This window comes from Scyliorhinus torazame, chromosome 3, assembly GCF_047496885.1.
Source record: "Scyliorhinus torazame isolate Kashiwa2021f chromosome 3, sScyTor2.1, whole genome shotgun sequence".
NCBI classification, from domain to species: domain Eukaryota; kingdom Metazoa; phylum Chordata; class Chondrichthyes; order Carcharhiniformes; family Scyliorhinidae; genus Scyliorhinus; species Scyliorhinus torazame.
In genome coordinates this window covers 43983274-44001129 of record NC_092709.1, presented here as the reverse complement: position 1 = coordinate 44001129, position 17856 = coordinate 43983274, and the positions used below count along the sequence as shown (strand labels likewise).

Genomic DNA, 17856 nt, shown 5'->3' with positions numbered 1-17856 from the left:
TCTCGGCACTGCAGACCCTGCTATTTAATGGAACTTTGCCATTTTGTTTAGCCTCAGCAGGGAACATCCAGTCAAGCTTGCACTTACATCATTTCCTGCAATGTCAAGCTCTGCTTGCCAGTGCAGGAAAGTATTTGCGGATCAGGGTGCCATTTTTATATGCCGCCTCGATCTTCAGACCCCCCCCCCCCCCCAAATGCACCCAATGTACCACTTACAGGCTCCTCGAGCCCTCTCCTCGCTCCACCTCTTAAGGGCAAGGCACCCACTGGGCTCGATCCCTGGCACGGGCAACCTGGCACCCTGGTAGTGCCACCCAGGAATACTGACACTGCCAGGGTGGCACTGCCAGCATGCTGGGTAGCACCATCAAAGTGCCAGGCTGGGAGTGCCAAGGTACCCAGGTGTCAGCGGGAGTGTGAGGGTACTACCCTGGGTAGAGCCCAACCACCTAGGGGTCTCCAATGGTCTGGGAGACCCCACCCCCCAGGTGCCGTTCGCCTGGTCCACGTTTGTGGAAACCAGTGCTAAACGGCACCATAACAAGGACTGCCATGCGTGGCCCTTAGGTCCCGGGCCCTGGAAGAATACGGTGTAGACATATTTAAATGAGTCAATGGCTCACTTAAATATGTTAATCTGGACTTCACCCAGCAAGGGCGAGATCCAAATCGCAAAGTCTCATGAGACGTTTCGACGTCGTGAATCTCGCGAGAGGATTAAATGGCCTCGTCGCGCCACCCATGTTGACGCGACGAGGCCATGAAATCGCGCCCACTATGATTAGTTTTAGTAAGAAGATGTAGTTAATGGGAGGAGCCAGGGGCTGAAGCAGTCCGGTGAGGAGATTTCAGTTTAAAGAAGTTGATTTTTAGATTGGGATGTGACCAGAGAAGCAGCTAACCTCAACGCAGTGAGTTTGGATCTGTCTGTGGACAGACTAGCCGTTTCTGGGAAAAACAGTTCAGTTAAAGATTTGACTGGGGCCAAACCAGACAAGCTGCTATTCACAAGGCAGTGAGTTAGAGATTTGCCTGTGTACAAGACCGGAGCAGAGTCTCAGGCTGGCAGTTTGAACAGTAGTTTGAGACGGGCAAGAATCTGAAGCTGGTTCCTGAAGGATCTCTCTTTCTCAAAGTTGTTTACCTAATACATCTCTTTACAGCAAGTTTCCCTGAATCTGCTAACTGTATCTAAAAGTGGATTTTTGCCTGAGATGGATTTTGTTTGAGTGAAAATAAAAATAGCAGCTAGGATTGTTCTTTGTATTGTATTTTAATTTCATAAGCATTATTTAATTGGTAATTGAAAGCTATTGCCTTTATGATAAAGTTAATAATACTGTGTTGGTAATAAAGCTTGTTTTAATACACCATTTCCCTATTTGTGTATGGAATTACTCCCGGAGTGTAGTATCCTTTCCTCCCTCCTAGTCTTCCAAATTAAATAAAATATTGGGGTATCCCAGCAGCCGCTGGAGTCTGGTCTGGAATCATAATAATGGTTTGCTTCCACTCTGAGACGATGAGCCAGTGCACACGACTGTTCTATATCATCAAACGAATTACAAGAATGGTTACAGCTCCGAAGAAGACTATTTGGTTTGTTGCATCTGTGTCGGCTTTCTGCAACAGCGAGCCACCTGGCCCCATTCCCCTGCCTTTACTCCCTCGCCTGGCACCTATTTTTCCCTTCTGATAATGAACCAGTTCTGTTTTGATAGCCATCACTGAGGGTGGCATGGTAGCACAGTGGTTAGTACTGTTGCTTCACAGCTCCAGGGTCCCATGTTCGATTCCCGATTTGAGTCACTGGTATGTGGGGAGTCTGCACGTTCCCCCTCCGTGGGTTTCCTCGGGTGCTCCGGTTTCCTCCCACGGTCCAAAGATGTGCAGGTTAGGTGGATTGGCCATGTTAAATTGCCCTTCGTGTCCAGAAAGGTTAGGTGGGTTACTGGGTTATGTGGCTGGGGTGGCGGTGTGGGCTTATGTAGGGTGCCCTTTCCAAGAGCCAGTGCAGACTCGATGGGCCGAATGACCTCCTTCTGCACTGTAAATTCTATGATTCTGTGAATCTGCCTCCAGCACATTTTCAGGCCATGCAGTCCAGCTATTAACAACTCTGCCTAAAAACAAAGGTTTTCCTCATGTCGCTTGTGCCAATAAGCTGAAAACGGAGCAAATGACCCAAGGTCGATCTGTTGAAGCTGGGGTGATAGCTGTAGTTAACATTTTTGTTTAAATCATCTGTTTTTTTTGCGGTTTGCTACGAATGGGATGTGGAGTTCTCAAGCTGGATGAAGCTTGTAGTCTTGTGGCCAGTGGCTATTTAAAGGGGGTGAGTGTTACCAGTGTGGATCAGGAGGCGGTAAGATGAATGATGGGCGCTGGTGGCTGGCTCGAGCACTGCCAATATTGCGCTCTGGGCAGGGGACCGAGCCAACCTCTGAAATCGTAGAAAAAAGTTTGAACCATTCACTCTGACCAGGCAGCCAGGAGCAGGACCAGCACAACTGATGGTAATGTGAGGTTGGGAGCTTTAGGTGATTAGAACAAGTGCTCCATCCATCAGTGAGCTATTGTCTGACTTAACTCCAATGTTCTTGATGTTAAATAGTGATGGGACAAAAAAAGAAGGTGGTGCACAAAAAGCTAGATTTGATGGATTTTTTTGGTGGATTGTGGATCTGTTGCAGGTTACAGTTTTGGTGGTGGTGGAGGGGGGCTGGTCAGGGGGCCAGTGTTGAAGCTATGGAGGGATTTAAATACGATAATTTCAAATTGGACATATTAGAGGACCCGGAGTTAATGCCAATCAAGACGGACTGTTCAATTTGGGAACAATCTGATTCCCTTGTTGATAGCAACCTTCAACTTCTGGTTTTCCTACAACTTTTCACACTGCCTTCATGTATTTGTGGTGTGTTGTCGTTCTGCATTCAAATTGTCTCGATAAATCCTGAGTTATTGAGGAGGAATTTAAAAAAAAAAATTTAAGAGTATTCAATTTTTTTTTTCCAATTAAGGGGCAATTTAGCATGTTCAATCCACCTACCCTGCACATCTTTGGGTTGTGGGGGTGAAACCCACGCAAACATGGGGAGAATGTGCAAACTTCACACGGACAGTGACCCAGGGCCGAGATCGAACCTGGATCTTGAGCGCTGTGAGGCAGCAGTGCTAGCCACTGTGCCACCATGCCGCCCATTACGGAGGAGGAATGAGAGGCTAAAGCAAATGGATTTAGCCGAAGGCAGTCCTCGGACATACGACACAATTGGTTCCTGAAAACCATGTTGCAAATCGAAATATCATAAGTTGGAATCAATTTTCCCATGGAACAGTGGTATAAATGTGGGATTGGTTCCTGAACTACAGAATCCCTACAGTTCCGAAGAGGCCATTCGGCCCATCGAGTCTGCACCCACCTTCCAAAAGAACACTTTACCTAGGCCGACTCCCCCACTCTATCTCCGTAACCCCACATGTTGATCATGGCCAATCCACTGAACCTGCACATCCTTGGACTGTGGGAGGAAACCGGAGAGTCTGGAGGAAACCCAACAGAGACTGGGAGAACGTGCAAACTCCACACAGACAGTCACCCAAGGCCAGTTACACCATAAATGTTAACAGAATGAGATGTTCGTTTCCAACCGAATTAAGACTGTTTGACCTGTCCAGTCATACAGATGGGCAGCGCAGAAGGTCAGTGCGCGTGTATGAACATGCTGGTGTGGCACTGAAAAGTCAAAACCGATGCTGTAAAGTCGACACGGGTGGCAATCTTTAAAGGTTGTAAGTGCCGTTCATCATATTTTGAACGCTGTGAAGTCGAGGACTGCCTGTACTCTTAGTTTTAACTTTTGAATTGTAAAAATAAATCTGCTTGCTGGGAAACTGTTACATTAATATAGCAGTTCAAAAATAGAAATTAGACCAACTACAGATGCAGTGCTTCCAGCGTTATTCAGGAAGGAGCTGTGAATTTAAAATTGAAGCACAAAGTTAATTTTGGTTCTTTCCCTTTTTTTCCTTTGTGTGATGCCTACAAAAGGCATCAAGTTAACGATTGGCACAGTAAGCTGTACACTTCGGAACCCCCCAGGGGACCGGAGGGGATGAGGCGATTCCTGGACGGACTGACCTTCCCAAGAGTGGGTAGGGGGGTGGTAGACGGACTGTGGGCCCTGGTCAGGATCGAAGAGGTATTGGGGGGCCTGAAGGTCATGCAGTCGGGTAAAGCCCCGGGGCCGGATGGGTATCCGGTGGAGTTTTATAAAAAGTTTGCCGGGATAGTGGGGCCGGTGCTGGTCAGGGTTTTTAACGAGGCAAGAGACAGAGGTGTTCTGCCCCGACGATGTCGCAGGCCACTATTTCGCTTATTCTGAAACGTGATAAAGACCCGGAGGCCTGTGGGTCATACAGGCCGATCTCTTTGATCAACGTAGACGCCAAGTTACTGGCCAAGATCTTGGTGAATAGAATTGAGGACTGTGTACCGGACGTAATTGCGGAGGACCAAACTGGGTTCGTAAAGGGTAAGCAACTGATGGCCAATGTAAGAAGGCTGCTTAATATGATTATGATGGCCCCGGAGAGCAGGGAGGCAGAGATAGTGGTAGCTATGGATGCGGAAAAGGCTTTTGACCGGGTCGAGTGGGACTATCTGTGGGAGGTGCTGGGACAGTTTGGGTTCGGGGAGGGGTTCATTGACTGGGTTAGGCTGTTAAATCAGGCCCCAGAGGCTAGTGTAAGGATGAACAGGACGACATCAGATTATTTCAGACTGCACTGTGGGACAGGGCAGGGTTGCCCTCTCTCCTCACTGCTGTTCGTACTGGCCATAGAGCCGCTGGCAATTGCTCTGAGAGCTTCAAGGGACTGGAAAGGGCTGGTCCGGGGGGGTGGGGGGGGGGTGGAACATAGTCTCGTTATACGCGGATGACCTGTTATATGTATCGGACCCAATGGCGGGGGTGGACGGTATCATGGAAACGCTGAGGGAATTTGGCCGGTTTTCAGGACGTAAACTGAATGTGGCTAAGAGCGAGATGTTCGTAATTCAGGCGAGGGGGCAGGAGTGTAGGCTGAAGGGGTTGCCGTTCAGGCTGGGAGGAGAAAGTTTCAGATTCTTGGGGATACAGATGGCACGGGACTGGGGCAAGTTGCATAAGCTCAACCTGTCCCGACTGGTGGAACGAGTGAGGGAGGAGGTTCGGAGTTGGGATGCGCTCCCGCTGTCACTAGCGGGGAGGGTGCAGACTGTTAAGTTGACGATTCTCCCGAGATTCTTGTTCTATTTCAGTGTCTCCCTGTTTTCATCCCGAGGTCCTTCTTTAAGAGGCTGAATAAAATTATCCTGGGATTTGTCTGGGTGAGGAAGTCCCCGCGCGTGAGGAAGGTGATGCTCGAAAGGAACAGCGGGGAAGGGGGGATGCCGTTGCTGAACTTCAGCAACTACTACTGGGCGGCCAACATAGCGATGATAAGGAAATGGATGGTGGGTACGGGGTTGTTTTGGGAGTGGATGGAGGCTGCTTCGTGCAGGGGCACCAGTTTGGCAGCCCTGGTTACGGCACCTCTGCCGCTACCGCCGCGCGGTACTCCACCAGCCCTATAGTGGTAGCGGCTCTTCGGATCTGGGGCCAGTGGAGGAGGCATATAGGGGAAGTGAGAGCATCGGTGTGGACCCCAATCTGCGGCAATCACCGATTTGCCCCGGGGAACATGGATGGTGGGTATCGACTGGCGGAGGGTGGGGATTGCGAGGCTGGGTGATCTGTTCTTGGAAGGGAGCTTCCCGAGCATGAGGGCGTTGGTGGAGAAATTTGGGCTGGCGGGAAGGAATGACGTTAGATACTTGCAGGTGCGGGATTTCGTTCTGGTGCCGTCCTTCCCATGCCTCCCGCCAAAGAGGAGGTAGGACAGGGTAGTATCGAGGGGAGAGGTAGGTGAGGGTAGAGTCTCAGATATTTACAAAGAACTAATGGGAGCAGAGGATACACAGACTGAGGACCTGAAGCTTAAGTGGGAAGAGTAGCTCAGGGGAGGGGGGCGGGGGGCACCAGTCTGATCCAGTTTAAGGTTGTGCACCGGGCCCACATGACGGTGGCCCGGATGGGTAAATTCTTCGGGCTGGAGAACAAGTGTGCCAGGTGCGCCGGTGGGCCGGCTAATCATGCGCACATGTTCTGGTCGTGCCCTAAACTCAGGGGGTACTGGCAGTGATTTGCGGACATCATGTCCCGGGTTTTGAAATCTGGGGTGGTAATGAGTCCTGAGGTGGCAATCTTTGAGGTGTCGGAGGACCTGGGAGTCCAGGAGGAGAAGGAGGCCGGCGTCTTGGCCTTTGTTTCCCTGGTAGGCCAGCGATGAATACTGTTGGCATGGAGGGACTCCAGGCCCCCGAAGACTTAAGTATGGCTATCGGACATGGCGAGCTTTCTCGGTCTAGAGAAAGTTAAGTTTGCCTTGAGAGGTTCACTATCGGGGTTTGCCCGGAGGTGGCAGCCATTCATTGACTTCTTCGCGGAGAATTAACCGTCGGGCGTGGGGCGGGGGGGGGGGGGTAGAGTAGAGTAGAGTAGGGGGTGGTTTAGGCAGGTCCTTGCGAGAATGGAGTTGTGCTTTGTACTATGCGTTATTTGATTTTATTTTTTGTACAATACTATACAATGTCATTGTTTTATATGCCAAAAATACCTCTAAAATAGTTTATTAAAAAAAAGGTTAACGATTGGCTATGTTGCCCCCTTGTGCTCTGTAAAACAGACGTGGTTCTTTAGTTTATTCTGAACTGCACTTTTGACATCTGCAACTTAGCAGATCAGGTGTAAAAACTGCAAGCAGTGTCCAGGTAAGCCCACTGCATATCAGGGCAATATTGCAGTATAAAGGTCATTCCTTTATATATGAATGTTTTTATGAATTAGACTTTTTGCCTTCTGTTACTTAGCATTTGTAGCAGTACAACACAGAATTTCAATAAGTGTAAATGGAATTACTCTGCTCGCTAGCCTCGCTCGCGGTCCTGATCCGAAACATAGCATTTCTCTGAAGCATTCAGTGCCCATATGCAGAAAGACCTGGACAACATTCAGGTTTGGGTTGACATGTGACAAGTATTTATATGGCTAGTCCAGGTCCATTTCTGGTCAATGGTAACCCCCAGGATGTTGCTAGTGGAGGATTCGGCGATGGTAATGCCATTGAATGTCAAGGGGTGACATTCTCTTTGGTTGGCGATGGTAATTGCCAGGCACTGAGTGGCAAGAATGTTACTTGTCACTTAACAGCCCAAGCCTCAATGTTGTCCAGGTCTTTGAGCATACGGACACTGAATGCTTCAGAGAAATGCCATGACAGGATTTGTTTTGGATCAAGGCTACAAGAACAGGTCAGAGGCTGGGAATTCTGGGAGAATAACTCGCCTCTTGAATCTCCAGAGCCTGTCCACCATACATAAGATACAAGTCAGGAGTGGGATGAAACACTCTCCACTTTCCCCCAACAACGCTCGAGGAGAAGCTTTATACCATCCAGTACAAAGCAGCCTGCTTTATTGGCACCCCACGCACAAACATTCACTCCCTCCATCCCGATGCATAGTGGCAGCAGTGCAGTGCGTGCCATCTACAAGGTGCACTACAGGAACTCAACACGGTTCCTGAGAAATCATCTTCCGAACCCACAACCACTACCGTCTAGAAGGACGAGGGCAACAGATGCAAGGGAACCCCACCATCTGCAAGTTCCCCTCCAGGCCTAGCACCATCTCGATTTGGAATGGTATCACTGATCATTTTCTGTTGCTGGATCGATATCCTGGAACTCCCTCCCTAATAGCACTGTGGGTATACCTTCATGTGGACTGTAGCAGCTCAAGAAGGCAGCTCACCACCACCTTTTCAAGGGCAATTAGGGATAGGCAATAAAAAATGCTGCCCAAGTTAGTGACACTCGTATCCTGCGAAAGAATAAAAATAAGAGAGAAATGATAACATTTGACTGTGCAGAACTAATTTATGGTGACTCCCTAACTTTGGGCTGTATTTTTTATAACAGCAGTGAGTGTATTAATCTTCAGCACCACTGAAGTTTAACTGTGTGTTAAATAGCGTTGATGAAGTGGAACAACTCCCATCAATTATCTGATCTGAATAATCCTTAAAGCCCTTTCTGTGCAGAGCTTGTTGTAATGTTTCAGTGACCTGTGGGCACGCTACTCACTGGTGCCCTCTGTTGTTCTTCAGTTAAAAAAATAAGTTAAAATATAAGTATAACTAGTGTTTCACAAAACTTGGCAAGAAATTTCAACAACACTCAACAATACCGATTTTTTATTTTTTTATGTATAAGTAAAGATACATGAAGTGTCGAGTTATGCATGTTTCCAGTCTTATTGCCATAAGAACATCAAATTTCAAAAGTATGACATTAGAAACGTAATATGCTTTTACTTCCTTTGTGGCCTTCGAAAGCAGACTAAATGAACCCACTTTTCTTGTTCTTTTGCAGGTACCAGGTACCTTTCGCAGAGGTTCGCTTAACTGGAATGACATTTTCCTCAATTCATAAGCTGAGAAAGTGGGATCCAGAAAGGAAAGGTGCTCCGGGGGGACTTATTTCTGTGCTGCACAATCTTTCTGTGTGTGTGTGTGTGCTAGGTTTTGAAGAACACTTCTTCTGTTAAGTGCTGTATGATTCTATATGTGTCCAAAGGGAAAGGGTCTTTTTAGTTTTGGCACACAGAGTGCAGCACACTGTTCTGTGAGGAAGGTTTGTTTACAGCACCCATAGAGGCCCTGGGGAATGTGCTATGACATCAGTGGTGGTGGATAGTGGAGGCCTGGTGTTTGACTTTACCAGTAATGGAATGGAGAACCATCAGCAACAGGTCAGCCAAGGGGCATTCCCCCTCTTTCTGTTTTTGACAAATATCATGCTTCTGTCCTATTTGGCTATTACGTATATGCTACCTTTTACAACATTGTTCCGGACTTATTTGTATTTCTGAAATATTGTATGCCTTATATAGAGTTCATCAAGTCAAAACTGTTTTGCTTCACAATGTAACTTGTGTGCCTTTTGTAATGTGTGTGCCTGAGTACACCAACTGCTCACTTTCCTCACGTGTTAGCTCTGTATGGAACAGTGTACAGAGCTGACTGAATTTATTCACACTGCTATTCTCCACCAGAATCTTTATGGGGGTTGAGGCTTAATTTTTCCCCCCAAACTAGTTTAAATCGAGTTGAAGCTTTTCAGTTGATTTTGCGTGGACAGTGGGTTGTTGGTCAAACTAGGTATCTGGTTTTGCAGCAACCAGCAGAATTTACTCATTGTCGGAGCTTTGATGTTTAAATTTACGTTTATCGGTTACAGCAGGAGTCTGAGCTTATGAGAGCTTTCAAAGTCTGATTTGCTGACAGTTTGTGATGAATATTTCCCTGTGAAACTCTGACTTGTAACGGGTCTCATTTGAACATGCAGAGGACTTGATTAGGTAATCTCCATTACCAAGGTGACACTTTGACCAGAGCACCAGATGCAGAGTGACTCCATCATCCAAGTTTCTGCGCAAGTCACAAACCATCCTAATTGGACATATGCCACCATTCTTTCATCATCACTGGGGTAAAATCCTGGAACTCCCTATCGATGTAGAATAATCATAAGCAACTCACTTGCCTCTTAAGTCCGAAGGTTTTTGGGTTTCAGCCTCACTCCAGGACTTGAGCATGTAACCTAACCTGGCATTGCATTGAAATACTGAGGAAGAGCTCCGTTGGTCGAGTCACAGCCGTTTGGATGCAACATTAAATCTCCATCTTTACTTTGATCCTGTGGTACTACTCAAAGAGCCAGCATTCCTCAACCAACGCCAACAGAATGATTAACGCGTTATTGTTTCACTTGGAGGTTGTGGATCCTGGTGTGCCAATTGGCTGTTCTGAATGCTTTAGTTGTAAAGTTCATTGTCAGTCTATGTGGCAGGAGCAGACGTGATTACTGCTAGTCATTGATACCAGTGAGAACATAGAACATAGAAAATACAGCACAGAACAGGCCCTTCGGCCCACGATGTTGTGCCGAACCTTTGTCCTAGATTAATCATAGATTATCATTGAATTTACAGTGCAGAAGGAGGCCATTCGGCCCTTTGAGTCTGCACCATCTCTTGGAAAGAGCACCCTGCCCAAACTCAACACCTCCACCCAACACCAAGGGCAATTTATCATTAGCCAATTCACCTAACCCGCACATCTTTGGACTGTGGGAGGAAACCGGAGCACCCGGGGGAAACCCACGCAGACACTGGGAGGACGTGCAGACTCCGCACAGACAATGACCCAAGCCGGAATCGAACCTGGGACCATGGATCTGTGAAGCAATTGTGCTATCCACAATGCTACCGTGCTGCCCTTGAGAACAAATAAATCTACACTATATAATTTTCCTGTAATCCATGTACCTATCCAACAGCTGCTTGAAGGTCCCTAATGTTTCCGACTCAACTACTTCCACAGGCAGTGCATTCCATGCACCCACTACTCTCTGGGTAAAGAACCTACCTCTGATATCCCTCCTATATCTTCCACCTTTCACCTTAAATTTATGTCCCCTTGTAATGGTTTGATCCACCTGGGGAAAAAGTCTCTGACTGTCTACTCTATCTATTCCCCTGATCATCTTATAAACCTCTATCAAGTCGCCCCTCATCCTTCTCCGCTCTAATGAGAAAAGGCCTAGCACCCTCAACCTTTCCTCGTAAGACCTACTCTCCATTCCAGGCAACATCCTGGTAAATCTTCTTTGCACCTTTTCCAGAGCTTCCACATCCTTCCTAAAATGAGGCGACCAGAACTGTACACAGTACTCCAAATGTGGCCTTACCAAAGTTTTGTACAGCTGCATCATCACCTCACGGCTCTTAAATTCAATCCCTCTGTTAATGAACGCGAGCACACCATAGGCCTTCTTCACAGCTCTATCCACTTGAGTGGCAACTTTCAAAGATGTATGAACATAGACCCCAAGATCTCTCTGCTCCTCCACAATGCCAAGAACTCTACCGTTAACCCTGTATTCCGCATTCATATTTGTCCTTCCAAAATGGACAACCTCACACTTTTCAGGGTTAAACTCCATCTGCCACTTCTCAGCCCAGCTCTGCATCCTATCTATGTCTCTTTGCAGCCGACAACAGCCCTCCTTACTATCCACAACTCCACCAATCTTCGTATCGTCTGCAAATTTACTGACCCACCCTTCAACTCCCTCATCCAAGTCATTAATGAAAATCACAAACAGCAGAGGACCCAGAACTGATCCCTGCGGTACACCACTGGTAACGGGGATCCAGGCTGAATATTTGCCATCCACCACCACTCTCTGACTTCTATCGGTTAGCCAGTTCGTTATCCAACTGGCCAAATTTCCCACTATCCCATGCCTCCTTACTTTCTGCAGAAGCCTACCATGGGGAACCTTATCAAATGCCTTACTAAAATCCATGTACACTACATCCACTGCTTTACCTTCATCCACATGCTTGGTCACCTCCTCAAAGAATTCAATAAGATTTGTAAGGCAAGACCTACCCCTCACAAATCCGTGCTGACTATCCCTAATCAAGCAGTGTCTTGAGGTAAGGGAAAGGGGGGTGAGGGACCTCCATTGCAGCAGATAATCAAAATTCCATTATCCCCTTGAACAGCACTCCTGTACATGTTGGGTGCATGGTTTAGTGATCGATTTTGCATTATGATGTATATTGGAGGGTGATGAAGAATTTGAATGAAACTCGTGTTAATGTACATCAACAGTTAACATGCAATGGGAATGAAATGTGTTGTGAAACCATTTAGAATTTCAAATTTTCCTCCTCCTGACGATTGTTTCGACAGGGGGCTGGAGGAGGTAATGTGTGCGTCTGCGCCTTCCACTTCCTGCCGGATAGAACAGAACACATTGTAGCTGAGGGGTTATTGACTTGAAACTTTTTGCAGCAAAATACAAACAAGTTGTAGTCATCGCCATAGCACTGAATAGTGGAGGAATGCCATTCCTGTGTGTGTCTATAAAGTACTAGGGTGTGTCGGGATTTTGCAGAGGGGCGGGGCTGTCCGATTGATGCCCACTTTGTATGCTTTCCTGCAGTGGTTGCTGTATCCTTCGAGCAGCATCCTTACTGTTGTCTTCCACGTAGCTATCTTAGAATACCTACAGAGCAGAAGGAGGCCATTTGGCCCATCGAGTCTGCACCAACCCTCTGAAAGAGCACCCTACCCAGGTCCACTCCCCCGCCCTATCCCTGTAACCCCACCTAACCTTTTGGACACTAAGGGACAATTTAGCATATCCAATCCACCTAACCTGCACATCTTTGGACTGTGGGAGGAAACCGGAGCTCCCAGAGGAAACCCACGCAGACACGAGGAGAAAGTGGCAACTCCACACAGACAGTCACCCAAGATCAGACGAACCCGGATCCCTGGAGCTGTGAGGCAGCAGTGCTAACCGCTGTGCCACCGTGCCGCCACACGGCTACCCCTATTGGGTAGCCGCGAGCTCATGATTAATTCCAGTTGCTGCTGGACATTGAGGATTCCATGGGTAGACTTCTGTCTGTTGGCCACCAATAGCCATGGAGTGTGATGGACTCGGGGTTCAAATTCCATTCTCTTCAATCCTGGTGCCGAACAACAAGACCTCAAACATAGAAGTATGGACTATTTTGTGTCCAAAATCGAAGACAGACAGCTGCCTTTTCCTTCTCCCCCTTGACTCGCATTTGTGGCGTCTTTCTCTGCATGCGTAATGTTACAAAGATAGTTGTTGTTACATTGGTTAATGCCTGAGGTGATTCAAGAAACCATTCAATAATGAATGACACAATACCCGATTCATTCTAAAATACTTCTGGACAGTGGTTATAATGTGTGCAAATCCACATTTAGAATTTTTCACAAAACTGAATATTTTGCAGTGTTTATAATAAAATTCACGTTATTCGTGAGAAGGAAATGTTTCTTTAAAAATGTGCTTTTAGATTTCAACCTAGCCATGTTTAATTATCATGTGCGCCCAGTGCTTGTAATTCACCCTCCTGCATTTAATGTGTGGTGTGTCATTCAAATCTATATTAACGCCTTGAGCTCATGTGACTCATTACTGCTCAGTGGAATTGTTTTATTTTTTGAGCACTGGGCTTATCCGCATTTGGCAGAGGCACCACTATCGTCACTCTCTAAACAGACTGGTATCATTAATAACAATAAAAGGCAGACCCAAGTGCTTCAAGAGATCTCCTCCCATTATTTACATAACCCCCATGGATATGTTGCACTCCTTCCCTAATAAAATGAAGAGTTAAGCCAGGGAGTGTTCAACAGAATTGTTAAGGTGCAGAAAGAGGCCCACTGTGTCTGCTCCAGTTCTCCAAACGAGCCTCGTGACTTTGTGTCATTCCCCTGCCTTTTCCCTGTACCCCTGCACCTTGTTTCTATTCAAGTAACCATCTAATGCCCTCTTGAATTCCTCAATTGAAGCTGCCTCCACTTCCAGGCAGTGCAATCGAAACCCAAGCCACTCGTTGTGCGAAAATGTTTTGATTTCTCCCACCACAGTTCCAGAATTTGTCACGGGTCAAAACAACAGATTTTTCAAATCGATTTCCGTTTTAGTCTTGGTTATTTGAAAATGTTGTCAGTGAAAAGGAGATGGGGTAACCATTGGAGAGTTCATGGAGGGGGTGGCATGGTAGCACAGTGGTTAGCACTGTTGCTTCACAGTGCCAGGGTCGCAGGTTCAATTCCCGGCTTGGGTCACTGTGCGCGGAGTCTGCACGTTTTCCCCATATCTGCCTGGGTTTCCTCCGGGTGCTCCGGTTTCTTCCCACAAGTCCCGAAAGACGTGCTGTTAGGTAATTTGGACATTCTGAATTCTCCCTCTGTGTACCCGAACAGGCGCCGGAATGTGTCGACTAGGGGCTTTTCACAATAACTTCATTGCAGTGTTAACTTGTGATAATAAAGATTATTATATTATAATAATTATGACTCTCTTATAGAAAACCTAGCAGCTGGAATGTTGTTCAGTAACCTCTGTCAGCAGTTTGATTGTTTTTTTGCTACATGGGTGGGTAAAAGGGCTGTAATAGGGGAGTTATGAAAATTCAAAGTCTAGGAAGAGCTTCCTTTGAGTGCCCAGGTTCCCTTTGGAAACTATGGGACTGCATGCGGCACAACCTGTGACCTTGGAACAACAATTTCTTCCCGCTAAAGCATAAAAACCTTCCAAGTTTTATCTGGACCTGATTAATCACTTCCCTTTTCCCGACCCTCGGCACATTCCAACAACTCGGGACTGGAAAAACTCATCACCTCCCGATTTGCACTGTTGTAAGAGGCACGGCTTCAAGTGAACTGTCAGGATTTCCGACAGATTTGACAAATGACTTCCTCCAACTCGCCCGAGCCTGCGTCCCTTGACGAAGGGCCCTGCTCAGAATTGCCAATGTGTCAGAGTTTTCACTGGGTATTAATTCTATCTTGTACCCAGACAGTCAATGAAAACATGTGATCCGCAAACATAAATGAGACATTTTCTGCTTTAATGTCCCAGTTCAACAAACAGAAGATAAATACCAATGTGATTTATTTTTTGTTAAAGAAGTTATCTACAGAAAATAAACCTTGACTGCTGTTATTTCTGATCCTGTTGGTCCAGCCTTAGTTTTCTGTTTATTTCTATAAATTGAATCTTGTTTATTTTTACTATCAGTGTCATAACAAATTGCCATTTATGCAAGATTGCTGAACATTGGGCCTGTTTTTATTGGTAGTATTTGCTTCGTCAGAGTATACTGTGTGTCCCAATGCAGACGGGTAGCCCTCCTCGCTGACCTTTAACCCAGGACCATGAATGTTTAGCATTTTCTATTCCTTTATGTTCTACTGTACTAAGTATGTCGTACATCAGCTAAGAATACATTTTTTCTTTGTGAACATTGTGTGGATGCGTGATGTCCTTTGATCTGCCATTCTTACCTGGTCTGTCCTCCATGCGACTCCTGACCCACAGCAATGTTGCTTACCCTTAACTGCGCTCTGAAATGGCCCGACAAGCTACCGAGTTCGATGATGACGCAGTTGTACATTGTACGAGCTGCAGGGTGCCTTCAAATGGGACCAATGTTTTGGTTTACTAAAATCTGAATTTAATTTTTGGCGCAATATATTCTGGGTTGTTGTGATCCACCAGACCTTATGAATGTTTACGCAACGTACACTGTGAACCTTCCATTGTACAAATAATTTGTATTTGTTTGCACTGTGTCAGTGTTCATGATTTATATGTTTGCTTTATTTATTTCTTTGGGATGTGTGCATTGCTGCCAAGGCCAGCATTTGTTGCCCATTCCTAATTGCCCTTGAATTGAGTGACTTGCTGGGCCGTTTCAGAGGGCTGTTTAAGAGTCACCCGCATTGCTGTGGGTCTGGTGTCACATGTAGACCAGACCAGGCAGACTTCGTTCTATAAAGGACATTGGTGAACTAGAGGTTGGCGTGGTCCCCATTTCTGAGACCATCTTCATATTCCAGATTTACGAACTGAGTTTAAATACCACAAGCTGAGAATTAGTCGGGGCCTTTGAATTACTTGGCCTGTGTTATTGCCGCTGCGTTATCATCACCGTAAAAACTCCCTGGATGGCTCAGTTCAGGTTAACACAGCCTGGTGTTGTACTGAGCCACTTGGATGAGGAGGTCTCTTGCAAAATGCCAATGTGTGCAATAATTGTTGTGCTTCTTTCTAGAGCTCTTCTCATACCAGAGATGAGGATGTAGTCCCTGGTTTGACACCATGCCACCAGCAAGCCAGTTATTTGTAGAAACGTCTTGAGGATATGAATGTGGTTATTTTCTCTCTAGGCTCCACCCCATCAGCAGTCGCATGCAGGCAGTTGGCCTGCAGCTAGGCCTCTGCCGATCCTTGAGCAGACAGGCTTGGAAGGAAATGGTTGCCTTATCCAACATTGCTGTGGCTTGTTTGCATTTGGTAATTGGGGATCAGCACTGCACTCTCGTAGGGAGGTTTTTGAAGGTCTGTCTCATTCTCAAGCAGTGGCACACACTGGAGATGTATAACCAGAATATCAAATTAATATTGCAGACCTAAAACAGTGGTTTAAAAACCATTTTTTGGAGGTGCTGTGCCGTTCCAAATATTTGTCACAGGACCTTTTGATTGTCAGGTTACAAAATTAGTTCTGAATTGTGTAGGAAACAGAATGTATTATAGATGAATGTAACACATTCCTAAAGCCAAGTCCGAATTGCCTTGTAAATTTGGCCAAGTCAAGAATCTCGGGTGAACACACCATTTTGGTGACCTGAAAGTAAATGGGTTACAACATAGTAAAGTAAAAAAAAAAAGAGAAGTTTGGTGGATCTGCTATTGCAACATGCTCCTAATCTTTCATAGTCAGGGGGAGACTTACCCTTTTCCCTTTGGAACCCATTTCTGTGCCTTCTCTTGAAATGCTAACTCCTTTCGAGGTGCCTTTCCAGAGCTGCCAACAACTTCTTGGCTATCTTGTGTCTGAGTAAGTCTTTCCAGGTTATTCAACTTGGGAGCACTGCATTCCCTGCTGCCATTCTGTCCAGTGATCGAGTGCGAACAACCCAACACCGGTGTAATTTAAAACAGAACATTACTGTAATGAGCAGCCTGTTTATATTTATGCGTTTTTACAATTCCTCTCGTGTTTTGTGCTACTTTGCCCTGCAGGAGGCAGAGATGGGTACAGGCTACCCTGCAGTGATCGTGGAGCCAGTTCCCAGTGCCAGGCTTGACCAGGTCTACGCAGCACAGATATTGGTCTATGATGATGAAACTTATTTGATGCAAGATGTTGCAGAAGAGCAGGAAATTGAGACTGACTCTTCGGAAACGGGTAAGAGTTGTAAGAATGGGGGCGGGGGGGGAGAAAATTCACTCACAATTGATCCTGAAATCCTGACGATCCTGCAACAGCACCGCGGAGGGAAAGGAAATTAGTGAATGTGCTTACATTTGCACAACTGTTATGTTTTAATGGGGAGATGCTTAAAAATAATGACGTTGATAGTTAACCGATGTATCATTGCGCATTCAGCATGAGCTGATGATAAAATAATCTTAAACCTTCTGTGCAGGGTGCGGATCTTTAATAGTCTTAAATTATCTTTCTGAGATGTGTCTGCCTTCCAGTGTGTTGAAGAGACGAGAAACTGGAGGTAAGTGAATGGGTAGGTCAAGGTGATTCCTCCCCCCCACGTTGTTTTTTTCTTTTTGAAATTCTTCCTTCCCTCCTTGAAGGAAAACACCTGGCTTTTGCTATTGGATTTCGCAGAAGGATGCCGAGACCTGTGGGATTATTAAACATATAGATTATAGAGAGCTGCTGCCCAGCTATGAATAGGCATCCTGCCACCTTCTGGAACATCAATATATTGTTTTCTTCATTCTGATTTTCTCCTTTCCTACTTTCTGACCCGCGCACTACTGCGGTTGTCTGTGTTGCGGTTTACTGAGCACCAAAATGGCCATCCTTAACAAGTGGGCTGCGTTTGTTGACGATATTAAAAGCAAAATACCGGGAATGCAGGAAATCGGAAATAAAAGCAGGAAGTGCTGGAAACACTTGGCTGGCCTGGCAGTATCTATGGAGTGAGAAACCGAGTTAACGTTGTGGGTCTAATATGACACCGCTTCGGACGTGAAGACAAATGTGACGGGTTCAATGCCTTCGGAAAAGTGGGGGAGGATCAGATAGAACAAAACGGAAGGCCAGGGATAGGTTAGA

At 46.3% G+C, this 17856-nt stretch overlaps 1 protein-coding gene across 5 annotated transcripts in view; it reads left to right on the top strand.

The window, feature by feature from the left end:
• Positions 1 to 17856, top strand: part of elf2a (E74-like factor 2a (ets domain transcription factor)) — a 147797-nt gene that overhangs the window by 49722 nt on the left and 80219 nt on the right. For 3 of the 5 annotated variants that reach the window (XM_072495579.1, XM_072495581.1, XM_072495580.1), the window contains exons 2-3: positions 8520 to 8898; positions 16800 to 16965. In XM_072495579.1, the coding sequence (XP_072351680.1) occupies positions 8821 to 8898; positions 16800 to 16965 (244 nt within the window). In that variant the 5' untranslated portion in view covers positions 8520 to 8820. The remainder of the gene's footprint in view (positions 1 to 8519; positions 8899 to 16799; positions 16966 to 17856) is intronic. The other 2 variants (XM_072495582.1, XM_072495583.1) reach the window with 2 other exon arrangements.